Below are 15,259 nucleotides of genomic sequence, written 5' to 3'. Positions count from 1 at the left end.
GCTAAATTTTATTTCGAAATATTATGGAAAATGTCGAGAAATGTCATATTAGAAAAAAAAATCGTCGTTGCCCTTTTGTATCAATAAACAAAGAGAAATATTACAATCAAAATACTTAAAATAAATTTTTTAATAGATGAGACATCTAACTCTACTATTAGAAACGTATACGAGTGGATTTTTATGACAGTGGAAAAGGTAGAATCAAATTTTCTTCTAACAAACAATACGGAAAAAATTAAAAGAAGTCCGAATTAAATTCGCTAAATCTCTATAAACATGAAAATATCTCAGAAATATATTGTATGTTTCTGGAAGGAGTCAAACAATATTGAAACTGGTCTCGCGTTTCTGAGATTGTCAGCGAGACCGATTGTGTGTGTAGAGAAATTTATCGCGCAGTTGGACATATCGATCTTCGGATTACACGAAGCGAAACGTAAATCGTTATGCACGGACATGCAATCAAATTATACTGCGCCCTCTCTAATTTACACCGCGCTACCGCGGTTCGCGGTTTGTCATCCCCTAAGTACACGACCCTAATCCGTTCTCCCGGAAGTGCTAATTAACGGAAGATAATGGATCACGATAAGTCGCGCGACCTATGATGCAACCTTCCTTCTCACGCCGATCCTCGGGAGGAAACTCGGAGAAAATTAAAAATTAATTAAAATTGTACGGAAAGCCATTAATACAGGATTCGTTAACACTTAAGCGATGACGGATATAATTTTATGGTTTGATTACCGCGAGACCTCTTATTTATCGTTAGCTTTAATGAAAATAGATATCGTCGACCTAATAAAGTCTAAATTTTCCATCGTAGTTATACTCAAGAAATCGTATGACTGTTAAAAGTTTTGCAAATTAAATAAAACTTTATCCTGAAAGACATTTGTTTCTATTTCTCTTCATTTTAGTTAGCGTGGAGTAAATATCACAAGTGTATCTCGCGAGAGGAGGAGGAAGATCGTTCTTCTTTCTTTCTCATCCTTCCGGAAATGCAACACGAATATGCCGATAGGGAAGCGTCAACGAAGCGCCAGTTAATTACCTCGGTAAACTCACTTAGAACGAATGCCGGTCGCTCGCTGGTGCGCTAAAAGCGTTTCTTAAAAGGGAGCTGAGAGACCCTTCTCGTAGCCACTTTTGCAACGCGACCCCCCAGAGAGAAGCACGACACCGGAGGCAATTGCGCAATCATCCAGCTAGGGGTGACTCGCGAAAATCGTCTGTTTGCGCGCTTTTTGTGCGCGTTAGTTGAGAAAAAGACCACCCGCGATCGAGAGAAAATTGAACTGGATCGCCTATCTGATTTGATAATATATAAATTATTGATAGTTACGATTACATAATTACTAATTAATAATTTGAAAAGCCGAAATATCTTAGTTTTCACAGGACTTCCAAATTTCGCGGTTTTTAAATTTCACAAACCCAAATTCTATGAATCCTCCCATTGCAGACTTTACCTAATTTAAATCCACATTTCGCGGATTTCAATAACGATAATAAATTGTTATGTACACGCATGCATGTAGATCGGATCATATTCTATAGGAAATTCGATTGAATTAATTCTGAATCTTCGTATTCACGAATCCGACGTTCAATTTCGTTTTAATTCCTGTTAGTAGTTATACGTTTATATATACGCTCTTCACTTCGCTCTCGAATATTACCGCAGTAGCGAAATCCCTTTTCGAGCGAGCATAAAGTGCCTCCCAAAGAGGCAGTTATAGGATTGGCCTATTTGGGATCTACCCACTCCGACTATTTAATCTGTTAGTATCGGCGGAAAATCGATAGCTCGATGGCCCGCAACGAAAATGTCAATTTAATAGGATGCTCTTCTGCCGTAGACGTATTACGCAACCGGTTACGTGCCGATTGATGCCTCTCCTTAATCGTTATACCCATGCTGTTACGCAATTCCTGTCATCGCGTCCTTACAAACAACCCCGAACCCGCCCGACGCGAATTCTTTCTGGTAAAATAGATCGCGGAATATTAATTAATTAGTCACCCCCCCCCGCATCGCGACTACCGCTCTCCGTTCTGAACGTGGAAATGTATAATTTCACGACTTTAATCAAGCGAGTCCACGTGTGCAATATGACGAAGAGCCGTGCACGAAAGTCCTTTTTACATTAACGGTTACGGCATATTTAATGACGCAATTTTAAAATCTCTTACATATCAAATGTCTCGCTACGCTTTTACATGTCAAATCTTTCACGGCGCTTTTACATATATCGACTCTCAGCAATTTTTAATTATCCCGCCCTCCCTATCGTAATATCGCAAATGAAACATTTCACCGAAACTCAATTTCTATCGCGAATCGAACTTGTTCATTTACGCACCAACGTTTTCACGAAAGAAATGTAATTAACTTTCCGAAAAGGTAATTAACCTGGCTATACAAGACCGGCCCCTTTTTTAGACGATCTTTTTAGTTTTAATGCTAGAACATTTTTGTCCTTGTCAGCGGGTTAAACTATATACGAAAAAGACGGCGCCACTCCAGTGCCTAATATTAGGCTTCCGGTCCCGGAGAGGTTCTCTTAACATTGAAACATATTAATCAATAATTTAACAACTCCTTTTTATCTTATTGTGTATTGTATTAATATTATATGTATAACAAATAATGTTGTATTCGGAGGTCATGCGGTAAGTTGAGCGCGGTTATTTTTATATAAGTATTATATGCTCGCGTTGCAAAATTTCTGACGCGATAGCTGCATCGGCGCGACGTAAACTTTTCGGAAGAGAGAGAGAGAGAGAGAGAGAGAGAGAGAGAGAGAGAGAGAGAGAGAGAGAGAGATAGAGAGAGAGAGAGAGAGAGAGAGACGCACGCGACGTTTTGACGTAGTTAAATTTTCCCAAGGTGCTTCGGGGTCGAGTGTTCTCTCTCGTTGCGCAATCTGCGCGTTAATGACAGAGCTCGCGCACGAAACGCGGGACTAATTGACGCGCGATAATTAACGCCACTCCCGCGGAGAGCAACGTGACGCGCGTTCATGCAAATGAAACGTAGCTGCTAGACGCTAATTGCATCGACGATCGCCACGAGCGAGCGTCGAGTTCTTTTTGCCAGTTGCGGCAATAGAATGCAGCGACTCATCGATCTCCAATCGACGGGCGTGTTCGCGCACGTGACACACGTGCGACAGCGATCTCAATTGACAAATGTCTCTTAATTTGAAACAAGTGTCGTTTATTAACTAAAGTACACTTGACTGAGCACTTAACTAAAGTACACGTCGGTGTACGAAGCGTTTCCGGAAGCCCGTTGAATCGCGATCTAGCTGGAAGTCTGGAAAGCTCATTTCAACGATCGTGGTTGCAAAACGGATGTCGGGACCGTTGTCACGGGTCTAGTCAGACGCTACGCTTTTAGGCTAAACGAATATACGGGCGTCGTGGGCGAGACGGTACACCCGAATGAACGCGACTTTCTTGAATGGGCCGCGACCGGGCGCGATTCTGATCAGCAACGACCGTCGCTTTCCAACCAGGAAATGAGCTCGCGTCAAAAGTCGAATTCCACTCGCAGATGGAATAATCATTACGGCCGACCGCGTAGAAACGCGATTTTCAGATCCATTAACGCGCCGCTAGCCAACGAGCGGTTTTCCGCGAACGGAATTGAAAGAGAAACCCCGGCGGCTGATTCTCGCCCGATCGAATTCGCCCGCGAGACATTTCGCGCAAATACCGTAATATCCGTAATTTCCTGCGTTATTAGAACGTTATTAGAAAGAAAGAAAAAAGCAAAAATAAATTTAAATTTGTTTTGGAAATAAATCCGTGTCTACTAACGTAACGCGCGGTTATTAAAATGTTTCAATAGCAATTTTACATACGAGATAAGAAAGCTTACATATAATCTTTTTAATAGAAGATTTTAGTAATTTATTAACTGACAGCCCGCAAGTAATATCTTGAAGGAAATTGCGTATTTGCGATCCTATTCGGCAGACGCGAATCGATAAGGTCGCGTCAGAGATTTTGTGCTGCCGGATTTCGATAAAATTAGAAACATTATACGAAACATCGTCGTAGTTTAGTTGGTTTTGGCATCGGTTTTCGACTTTTTGTCATTAACAGCTAACGATTACAATAGCACAAGTCGAGAATAACTGCGAATCATATGTGTATTGTATACAATACGCCTAAGTTTCGTAATTAAAAAAGTCGTTATAAAAACTACGTCCTAATATCTGGATAAAAATTAAGGGCAAAGAGAGAAGATCTATAGTTATAAAATCGGCAAAATTAAATCACTCGGAATTGCAAACGTAACGTAATTGGTAAACGGCGCAAGCTACTGACACGTTTAATCGACTGCACGTTGCCCGCAATATCGACGAGCGAGCAAATAAACTGACGATGCGTTGACGGTTGACCAGGTATATACGGGCGAGATACACGATTTCGGCATCACTCTCAATTCATCCGGGATCAAAAACTAGTTGACGCAAACATGTTATGTAAAATTTAAGTAAATAGCCTGATGGACACGATCGAATTACACGATACATTGTACGCGCTCCGAGATACGGATCCCGATAAATTCGGATTAAATTCGAAACAATATTGAACGCTGGCTTCGCACGATGTAGATGTATCACCGAACGAATCCAGTCGTTCGTCAATTAAAGCATCAAGCAAGCGAAGTCCCTTACGCGATGCCACAATGTCGAGAATCGTTCCGATTGAATTAATACTCCGATTGACGGCGCAGTATGCAGCGGGGTAGCAACTACTTTAAGCGCTCCCAGGATATACATGAAAGCACTTGTGTGCGCATGTACGCGTGCATGCGTGTGTGTCGCAGTGTTCAAGCATGACAAACAACCATACATATAGTTACACGTACGACCAGGGTATGCAATCTGGATACTGATTTTGTGTAGATTAATAATGTACAAATGCAACGGGGACAACTAAATTATATAAATTAAATATCGACACTAATAAATTAATTACATGGCATTTTTGGCCCTATTTTATAACTGTTTGAAATAATTTCAAAATTATATGAGATTCTCATCAAGATATGTTTAATGAGCCTCACTGAGCTAAAAGCTAATCGCGACTCTTATACAGTTCACGGTTTTCAGAATTTATCTACGGATATCTTGGAAGATACCGGATATTTTCTCCATGCATTGAAGCTGTATCACGTTCCTCAGGGAATGCGCTGATAAACAGGTCTCACTTGTACCTCCTAGCTAGTCGCGCTGCTCCGACCAGATCGCACCGCAATCGATACATCAATCCCAATTAACTCGCATCTCGCTTTCCGCGAACCAATAATATAGTTTACAATTCTTCGTTTCATAAAGTTGCGCGTTTCTCTGACCCATGCGCGCTATCGCTTTATTCTTACCATGGTTACATATAGATATGGTGTATTTGTAAATGCAGTAAAAAGTACGGACTACCAAAACAGACTCAAAATTTTAAGGACGCGTTCTTCGATCATTTTGACGTCGAGTCATCTCCACTTCTTTCTGTAATCTTTCTGTAGATCCAGATATTAAAGCCCTCTGATTTTCAATCGCTTCTAAAGAATCACTAACGTCCTGACACTATACGAGTCTCGACAGAAATTATTCCCTAAAAAATTACCGAATACTTTTCGACACCCCGTATACAAGCGTCTTTCTTTCTCTCTCTTTCTCGCACGCTCCAGGCTCAGGTAAGTCGCGATCGATCGGTAAGACCGCGTCAACGGATGAATGGCGAGAGTAATCGCGAGAGTTGTCGCGAGAATGAGAAACGCGGCGACCTCCAGAACGTAGGAGAGGTCTTCGCTCGTTACGCAAATACGCCGATCCACGAGGACCGAGGAGACGACGAGGTGGAGGAGGCGGAAGGGCGAGGCGGAGGGTATCGGCCTTGGCGAAAAGAGCCAGACCTCGCCGGCTGTTCGATGACCTAGAGGCAAGGTGGGCGGGAACGTAGCGGACAGATAATCTGAAAATATCGTTCGTTACACACCTAAATCGCGAATTAGCGTAGCCCTCCTGAGAGGGGAAGGGGTGGGGAGATTTGCCCAAGTGGTATCGAGGCCGTATATCAAAGACAATACATTCAACGTACATCCCTAACGAGGGGCCACTTTACGCTCGCTCGTTACCAACGTCTAGATTCGTTATCTTAACGCGAGAAAAACAACTGCGCCATTCGCGGCGCAGCTGGATGGCAAAAATTAATAAAACGATAGACAGCGGCGGAGTATCGATTGCCAAACTATCAATGCGAGAACGTAATTACGTAATATCGTCCGCTTCTAGTAACGAGTTGTTTTTCCAAGCTAAGAGGCTCGTTGCAAGATATAGATTTATAGATTTGTATAAAGAATATATGTATCTGTACCTTAGAAATAAAGGATCGCATGTCCATTTTTGAACATTTCGAGAAAAAACAAGGTTTAAAGTTTTAAATAGGAAAACGATATATTTTTACAGATATAAAATAAAAGTAGCAACTTGATTTATTAAGGTTTTAATAAAGTAATTTAACCAACGTTTATATATATATATATATATATATATATATATATATATATATATAATAGTGCAACTGCCATTAGCCTGTACCTGGTTTAAAAATTAGACACTATAAAAATTTTCAATACAACTTTTTCTAAATATTGTTTGTATCTTAGGAGTAATAATAAACATAAGACGCTTTACCATTATACAATTTAAGTTCCTGTTGTATTAAAAAATGTAAAAAATAGTAATTTTGACAAAAAAAACTGGAGATACGATCCTTTACCTTTAAGGTACAGATATATATAAAATGTAATTTAATGAAGAGAGAAAGGCTTCGTCGTTCACCCTTCGCTTACATAATTGATTCAATTGACAAATATCTCTTTCTAGAAATGAGATAATCTTTTTCCATATAATCGGAGTACCCGCAGTCGCAAAAATTGAGACATCTTTATCTTATCTCCTCCGCGTGACTTTCAAAATAGATCCAGGTGTTTTAAAAATTAACGCAGAATAAACGGCGCGCCTTTCTCGGGCCAGAAGCGTTAGCGAGTTACGTGCGAACAGATGCGTCCGCGACACATATAGATCGCCTGTCTCGTGGATCACCTCAGCTTCGCGCGTTTATCTATCCGTTTATCTCTCGCGAGAGAGAAAGAGAGAAAGAGAGAGAGAAACGAACGCACGCGCGAAGTGCGAGGGTGGGCAACCTTTCAAAGGCGACTCTCGCCGCCAAAAGTGGAATCCTCCTCTAAATCTCCGCGAATCCTGCTGCTCGCCGTCGCGCGTGATGCCCTCGGCTGCACAATTCCTCGTTCGCGCGTTATCAATCTCGCGTCTCTCGTCGATAAGGAGATGAACCGCCTCTCCTCCTCTCGCGGCCGCGCAATTAGCGCCGCTGCCCACCTTGCGCTGAAACCGCCAAGGGACATTTTTAAACCGCGCCGAAAGACCATTACGACATCGCGAATAATAACTCTTACGGACCTGACCTGTTCTGTAAATAAGGGTTAAAAGAATCTCGGGAGGGAGAGAGAAAGACGGACGGAGCGAGAGAGAAAGGGAGATGGATATGGTGGAGAGATATGGAAAAAAAAAAAGCGATCGATGCGAGTGCTCGGGTGAGCGAGCGAGCTCCGGCGTCTCCCTCTCGCCCCCTCGCCCCTCATCGTCACCTTCCAATCGTCCCCGCTTATCGCCCGGCCGATAAACGTCCGGGGCCACGCAGCGGCACCCCCGCGACGTATCATTTCCTCGCGGTGGCCCGGCAACGTGCGAGGAATTTCGTCGCCGGCCGCGAAAGCAACATGGCGGCCGCGAGGAACGAGACGACTGGCACTCCTCGCTCTCTTCCCCCTCATCTCTCTCTCTCTCTCTCTCTCTCTCTCTCTCTCTCTCTCTCTCTCTCTCTCTCTCTCTTCCTCGCACGGCGTCTCGTGCGTCATCGGTGCGGCAAGCGGCCGCCTTCAGGCCGTCGATCGCGGCGACGTAGCCAAGAGAGTGAGAGAGAGAGGAAGCGAGAGAGAAAGAGATAGAAGAAGATGGAAAGAGCGAACAAATCCGCCGCTCGTATTCTCGCTAAAATGACCATCTCGCCGGGCACAACCTCCCCTCAGAGATTCGACATGATCTCTCGCCGATTTTGTCCGCGGAGGCGAGAAACGTGCGGAGCAATCACCAGCGGCGAGATTCCGAGCGGCGCGGGCCGCCCCGACGACGACGACGACGACGACGACGTCGGGACTCGGGCGGCATGGCTACGGGGTCCACACGGGCCGCGTTGCGGCGCACGTCGCGCGATCCGCCGCGGCTCCGCGGCGGATCGCGATCCCGGACGCGATCCGCGACGATCGCGGGTGGCGAACGGCAGCGTGACGGGACGGACTCACCTTCGGAGTGCTGTAAGCGGCCTGGGAAATCGGGCTCTCGACGTGTTCAACGGCTACCGTTCACTACGCTCTCGCTGAATGCACTGGCGCGACCAGCGGAAACCGCCATCTTGCCGGGCGCTCGCGCGCCCGCTTCCGCCGCGCCGCGGCGCGACGATTCGAATCGCTCGTTCGCTCGTTCCTGGAAACGCGTTCCCGCAAAAAAAGTTGGGCGAAGATTTTAATGACATTCGTCATTTTATATGTCTAGCGTTAATTTCAGCCCGACGGGACTCGAATATATATATTGCCGTATAAATATAAACAAATTGAGATTTAATCGAATTGCATATTTTATATTCCAAGTCTTTTGTCTTCATCTCTTGCCCTCGTAATCAGGAATTTTGGTCTAAAAATTGGGTTTGAAGATTATATTTGAAAAATTGTTAAATAATTGTTAATAAATGTCTTTTTTTTTATTAGTGAAAAAGAAATACACCATTCTGAGGGAAGATAAAAAATAATTTTCTTTATAAAAATGTAGATTAGAAACAATGCTTTTGGTATCTAAAATAATATAAAATTTCACAAGATATTTTCGAAAGATTTTCTCTTTCGAACAGTCAAATTACGGGAGAAATTCACTGCGATTTAATTCCAAATCGTTACATGTGGCGTCCTCTGTATAATTTCTGAACTTACATCGCATGTGAGCCGTGTGAGCGGCGAGCACATGGTAGCGCATGAACGTTAAGCGTGAATTTTGATCAATAATAATTTTGTTGTACTTTCTCCGTGAAGGAATCCAGTTTCAAAGATGCCGAAATCGAAGAGAGACAAAAAAAGTAATTTCCCAAAAATTTCTCGTATATTTTTCACGTATTTCCATACGAAGTGTTCTTTAGAAGCGGTTAGCCTGATTGCAACTAACCTCCAAAGCGAGTTTTAAATAATTTAATTTCACGGCTTAACATTTTATCGCATATTTTTATCGTAATAAATTAACAATTTCGAAAACTGTTATTTTTTACGCCTTTGTTTTGAAAGGAATATATATGTGTAACATAAATATATGATATGTATATTAAAATATTTTTATTACAGTTTCTCTCACTAAAACCGATAGAAAGGGTTTAGTATTGAAGCAGCGGATGATGGAAGACGTTAAGAAATGTGTGGACGAATACAGACATATATTTCTAATCTCTGTTCAAAATACACGCAACACCAAGCTTCTTGAGTTACGTGCCGAATGGAAAGACAGTAAACTTTTCTTTGGAAAACTCAGAATAATTGCGCTAGGCCTAGGGAAATCGAAGGAAACCGAGATTGCGGAAGGCATACATAAATTGGCTAACGCAATGAAGAATCACTCGACGAGTGGCCAGTGTGGTCTGTTATTCACTAACAGACCAAAGAAACAGGTAGGTAATATATAAAGACTTAAATAATATTATTAACGAATTAACTGAATTTGAAGTAAGAATTTGGTAAACAGGTCTTCATATTTATACAAATATATCTTGAAATTTGACCAAAAAAAAAAAGGTTCTTGACGCTTATCGTTAACGATACATTTGCACAGGTAATAGAATGGGCAGAGGAGTACGAAGAAATGGAGTATGCCCGTTCTGGATTTGTAACACCTGAAACAGTGGAGTTACCTGAAGGACCTCTGACACAGTTCCAGCACAGCATGGAACCACAGTTGAGACAGTTGGGTATGCCTACGTCGCTGCAAAAAGGAGTTGTTACTTTGATTAAACCGTTCAAAGTTTGTCAGATGGGTGACACCCTGACACCGGAACAGGCACAAATTTTGGTGCATATTTTATTTTATTTCTTGAAACATGATGCGTTGAAACACACACATTGAAGCTATTAATTTCAATATATTTTGCAGAAATTATTGGATAAACCGCTAGCAGTTTTCAAGCTGATACTTTTGGGAGTGTATACGAAAAAACATGGTTTTAAGAAACTTATGGTACCAGATGACACAAAGGAGAATGAAGATGAAGATAAAGAAGAAATGGACGTGGAAAACAATGATACATGAAATATATATATATATTGTAGTGTTAGAATAAAATTAATATGTATATACGATTTTATACGAAAATATATTTCCTTATTTTTAATTATTTCCCTAATCACTTTGTTTAAATTTAAAGAACTTCAACAGCAAACATTTTATGTGTCATGAAATTGTATTTAAATGCTTAAGATATGTAACAAACGAATACTGAATAATTGGTAATTTAAACGTGTCAAAATTTTTAGTGTTTTAAGTAATTTAATGAAATATTTAAATAAAAATTCATATTGATCAACTAAAATATGCAACCAATTGTCTTAACCGCATTTTGGACGATTTGTATATTATGGGTGAGTGAAATTTGACGCATCTGTAAATTCTTGTCTGATTTTTTATCACATGTACTGAATTTTTATCGCGCATTTTTCTATACATAATAATTTCATTCGTCATGTTTCAAACAATATTTTTAGGCCATATATCATTGGTACTGGTCGCCAAATAACAAAGCCGATAACAATACGCCCAAAGTAGTTTTTGATTTCGATTCTATTAAGAGGCACAGTACATCGTCTATTGAATCCATAGAGCATTCAGATAATGAAGGTACTAGAAGAAAAAATATACAAAGATTAAAAATACGTGAGGTACATAACTGTTGAAATTATTGAAATACTTGCGTGTAAGAGATCCTGGATGAACAGCGTGATTTACGATCTATGAAACATATTATGATGAATATATGCGATATAAGATGTTAAATATTTCAGATTAAAACACGTTGGCCGAGTGAAACGTCAATAAAAAGAAGATTCTACAAGTCGTTCTAATATATACATATCACGTACAAAACACTTTTATGGCAGCAATACGAAAAATGATTAATAAGACATTGCTTATTGTAATATGAACGTAAAATATCTTGGTTCCTACATGATAAAATATATCGTTATGTGATCAATTCAAGAATTCTTATGATATAGTTATATTTATAATGCGATGACATTGATATTTTTACAAAGTAATCGTATTTGTGATTGTGACGACGAAGTAGTCATTTTCATAATTTTTATTATTTACGATTCCAAAGGGTACAGGTCATACATTTATTATATGTAAATATGTAGAAGTTTAGGGATGTGCTAATACTGCTAAGAGACGAAAATTAAGTAAACTAAATTCAATAAAACAGGTGTTGCATTACGATGAGATCATCTTACAGGTATAATGTGTGATACTATTATTGACACGAGAAACTTAGTAAACATGTGTCATCTTATATAACATAAATTTTTAACACTGTCCCATATAATAATCTCTATATGCATTATTTCCATTTGTAAAAATTAGATTGTTCGGTAAAAAGATGTCGCGTTTAATAATTACCATTACATCAATATATTCATTACTATTATGCGTTACTTCCAATTTGTTCAATTCTAGATTCTTATTAAAAAATGGAAAATACTTTTTATTATTGCGAAGAATGATTATGCCATGGTAGTATAACAAATTATATTTAAAAAAAACAGAGTAAAGGAAATTATAAACAGACTGACTAAATATATTTGTACCAAAAATAATGCTTAACAAAATAGATAAATACTACAAATTAAATATTAAACAATTATAAATTTACAGTATAACATTATATCGCATCATATAATAGTAAAATAATAGTTAAAATAATAGTTAATTTAAAGTCTGTTCTAAATCAGTATTACAAAATATATACAATATTTCTTTTTGTCATAAATTCCTTTGTCAATCTGTGCCATTATGTTTGTCTAAATTAAGAGGCTTTTAAAATTATTCGTACTTTGTTCTTGCAATTTTCCTGTCTCGTTGTCCTACAGTGAGTGCATTATCACGTAATAAAAGACATAATCTATTGCGAATATAACTCTATCCTCTTTGGTTGGATACAGTTGTACTTTTGTTGCTTCAATCGCATGACTCGAGAAGTGAAATCCGTCAACATTATTTTTACATAACGTTAACCGAATTAAAACAATAATGATAACTTAATCTATGTATGTCAAAAATATTTTAGGTAACATATGAAAGACCAAAAGCTAGTAGAATGTATTTGATTAAAGGACAACCATGATATTGAGAAGAGAACAATTATTAAATAGCAAATAAAAATTAGGTCACGTACGGATTACGGAAGTACAGAGTGGATTCGTACTTCGTACGATTATTATCTTAACGAAAATATTTTCAAAGGAAATCCATGTCTGTATCCGTTATCTACTTAATAATCTCTAGTTTGATCAGAATATCACAATGTAAATGATAACATTTTGAAGATATGGCAATTTCACAGCACACTAACTTAATCAAGATCGTATACAAAAATAAATTATAGCTCTCTGAAATTATAACTATCTAAAAGTAGGGAACGTAAGCAGTAAACACTTAACTATCCGCCTGCTAATGCACCTTACGTCCTAGAAGAATATCTTACTATCAATTGCTAAGCGAAATTCCAACGCATTTCAATGTAGAAAACTGACGGCATGTACGCAGACAATTATATGCTCGTATAAAACTTGCACGTGTGCAGTAACAAGCGAGGTTCTCTAGCAAGAGCCACAAATACATAGACGATTCACGCTAGGCGACAAAAATTAAGAAACTCCCAATTAATCATTTTCAAAGAGTATTCTACACCGACTCTGACAAAAGATACCATTTGGGACAACTTGCAGACTCCTGAAGTATAGTGCGCGATACAAGGCTCGCTGTTAGTTACACTGTAAAGCACGTAGCTATAGTGTATATAGTTTCTAGGCGCGCCGTGTACATATTGACTGGTGTGATTAGTCCGACTGAGACATAGAATGTAAGTGGTATTATTTTACACAAAGATCTCTCGTTACTTAAATGTAATAAAGCTGGAATGTTTTGCCACATATCTCGATGAAATTTAATCTTTTCGAAGAGAAATCACATATGTAATAAAACTTATTCTTCCATATAAATGATACAAATACATATATATGTATAAGTTAAATATTATAAATTTATATATAACATATATATACAATATATATATTATATATAACTTTTATAGGTATATAAGCAATCTCTCTTCTGGATCTTTTTACAAATAATTACTTAATATCTAAAGAACAAATCCAACATACAAAGAAAGCGTTAAACGCTCACGTTAGTGAGACTTTTCAGACGTATTATAGACAATCACACCTGTCAATGTCACTACGACGGACAGAATATAAAAGTTAGTTAAACATGATAATCGTCGTTCGTAGTTCAAGAAAATGACGGAATAAAGGAAGTTTCTTAGGTAGCTTGAGCTTGAGTGTAGAGCTCCTCGAGTTTCGGTACTTCAGGTATCGGTTCTCGCCAGTATGCAAAATTGCTGAATTCATCGGTAGCGTCTTCTCGCCGTGCCGGGTATACGTGATCGACGATGAAACTCATGTTTGAATACCTGCAATGAGAGAATAAACAAAAATTGCAGAGAGCACGTGTCACACACGTTCGTATCCCTGTGCCGTCAGTATGACTGAAAAATGAATGTTTAATTGGCGTTTACAGCTCGTTTTTATAACATGATGAATTAATATGTAATGTAAATCGATTAAAAAAATACAATGAATTTTATCAATCTCAATATTTCTTAACACGTACACTGTTAATGTATGATATGTGTAGCAATATGTGAGTTGGATTAAAATATACAGTTCATACAAGAAATCTAAGATTAGATTGACGAGAAACATATGTAATATAAATTGTAAGGATAAAAATGAATAAAAATGAAAAAATCGTTAAATCATACAAGTTATGATCAATTGCAGAGAAAAATCGATATAAATGAGAACCCACACGTAGTATTTACACACAGCCTATAAGTTATAATTAGTTTATAAGAATCATATTATTAATGTTTGAATGGCAAAATCACAGTTTATGGGAGAGCAATCATGAAGTGCTTGGTTGAAAAACTATGATACGATAAGCAAATAAAAGATAAAATGAGTTTGACAGAGGCGCGATAAACATTTTCTTCACTTATACACTCAAATAAGTTATGAGTTATAAATCATTAATACCATCCCTTCGACCCTTCCCCATTACCAGAAAAAATGGAAAATATATCCCAATGACAAGATGTTACAAATGGCTAAAAATCAAAGCATATCAAGCAATGATAAGAAAGCAAATGTGTACAAAACAAGTGCTTACCCTATAAATCAATAAGAAGATAGGTAGGAGTTGTCGCACAACCAAATATATTCCAAAATATAATATTAGCGTATCTAATTACGGTTACGTCCGACGTATCACATTTAAATGTTTATAACTGAAAATAAGCTTTCCTGATAGCTTGTCACTCGTGTGTACTTACGGTGTATATAAAATGTGTTTTAACTTTGTACTATGTCAATTATCAGGAAATGTAGCGAAATTATGCTTGGCAATGTCCCAAACATAACGCAATAATGCATGAAAGCCTGATACGTCACCGGCATTACTGTATAATACTTTAATATAATTAAATTTAATTAATACGTCTATTTTTTAAAATTTATGGTTGTGTCATCAGTAGACGTTTGGCATAAGCGGCGGGAACAAGTCATTGACGATATTGCACTGACGCGTATAACTGTAATCACAGAAATATCCGACCTATCAATACCCTCTGAAAAACTTGTGTTTCTATTTTTTTCAACCAATAACTTCATTTTTAACGCTCAAACCTTTTCATTGTTTAGTAAGAAAGACGGCATCCAGTTTGTTAACAGTTATACCTTTAGCATATTTAAAAGAAATATTCTCGATCATAAAAGTTGTTAGTAAGT

At 38.5% G+C, this 15,259-nt stretch overlaps 3 protein-coding genes across 7 annotated transcripts in view; 1 reads left to right on the top strand and 2 right to left on the bottom strand.

Moving 5' to 3' along the window:
• Window positions 1-8,555, bottom strand: part of 14-3-3zeta (tyrosine 3-monooxygenase/tryptophan 5-monooxygenase activation protein zeta) — a 56,802-nt gene extending 48,247 nt beyond the window's left edge. The window contains exon 1 of one of the 3 annotated variants that reach the window (XM_077412742.1): window positions 8,408-8,555. The gene's annotated coding sequence lies outside the window, so the exon portion shown is untranslated. The remainder of the gene's footprint in view (window positions 1-8,407) is intronic. The other 2 variants (XM_077412716.1, XM_077412733.1) reach the window with 2 other exon arrangements.
• A 516-nt stretch (window positions 8,556-9,071) lies between these two features.
• On the top strand, window positions 9,072-10,496 carry Rplp0-like (ribosomal protein LP0-like). The gene is made up of 4 exons (XM_077411931.1): window positions 9,072-9,231; window positions 9,491-9,810; window positions 9,972-10,208; window positions 10,290-10,496. The coding sequence occupies exons 1-4, from the start codon at window positions 9,204-9,206 to the stop codon at window positions 10,443-10,445; spliced, it is 741 nt and encodes a 246-aa protein (XP_077268057.1). The 5' UTR covers window positions 9,072-9,203; the 3' UTR covers window positions 10,446-10,496.
• Window positions 10,497-11,478: 982 nt separating this feature from the next.
• Lpin (phosphatidate phosphatase LPIN) overlaps window positions 11,479-15,259 on the bottom strand; it is a 32,433-nt gene continuing 28,652 nt past the window's right edge. For 2 of the 3 annotated variants that reach the window (XM_077411853.1, XM_077411841.1), the window contains one exon: window positions 11,479-13,884. In XM_077411853.1, the coding sequence (XP_077267979.1) occupies window positions 13,734-13,884 (151 nt within the window). In that variant the 3' untranslated portion in view covers window positions 11,479-13,733. Of the gene's footprint in view, window positions 13,885-14,642; window positions 15,064-15,259 lie in introns of all 3 variants that reach the window. The other variant, XR_013257788.1, reaches the window with a different exon arrangement.

Source organism: Temnothorax americanus, unplaced genomic scaffold (genome assembly GCF_048541705.1).
Source record: "Temnothorax americanus isolate GAGA-0224 unplaced genomic scaffold, ASM4854170v1 Scaffold10, whole genome shotgun sequence".
Lineage (NCBI taxonomy): Eukaryota > Metazoa > Arthropoda > Insecta > Hymenoptera > Formicidae > Temnothorax > Temnothorax americanus.
The sequence above is the reverse complement of the archived record's forward strand: the minus strand, read 5'-3'. Positions and strand labels throughout refer to the sequence as shown.

Bases quoted from the DNA above. Each gene is read 5' to 3' on its own strand.
- Rplp0-like (XM_077411931.1), top strand. From the start codon at position 9,204: ATGCCGAAATCGAAGAGAGACAAAAAAA. The intron at 9,232-9,490 runs GTAATTTCCCAA...TTTTTATTACAG, and splicing joins ATCGAAGAGAGACAAAAAAA to TTTCTCTCACTAAAACCGAT. The intron at 9,811-9,971 runs GTAGGTAATATA...ACATTTGCACAG, and splicing joins CTAACAGACCAAAGAAACAG to GTAATAGAATGGGCAGAGGA.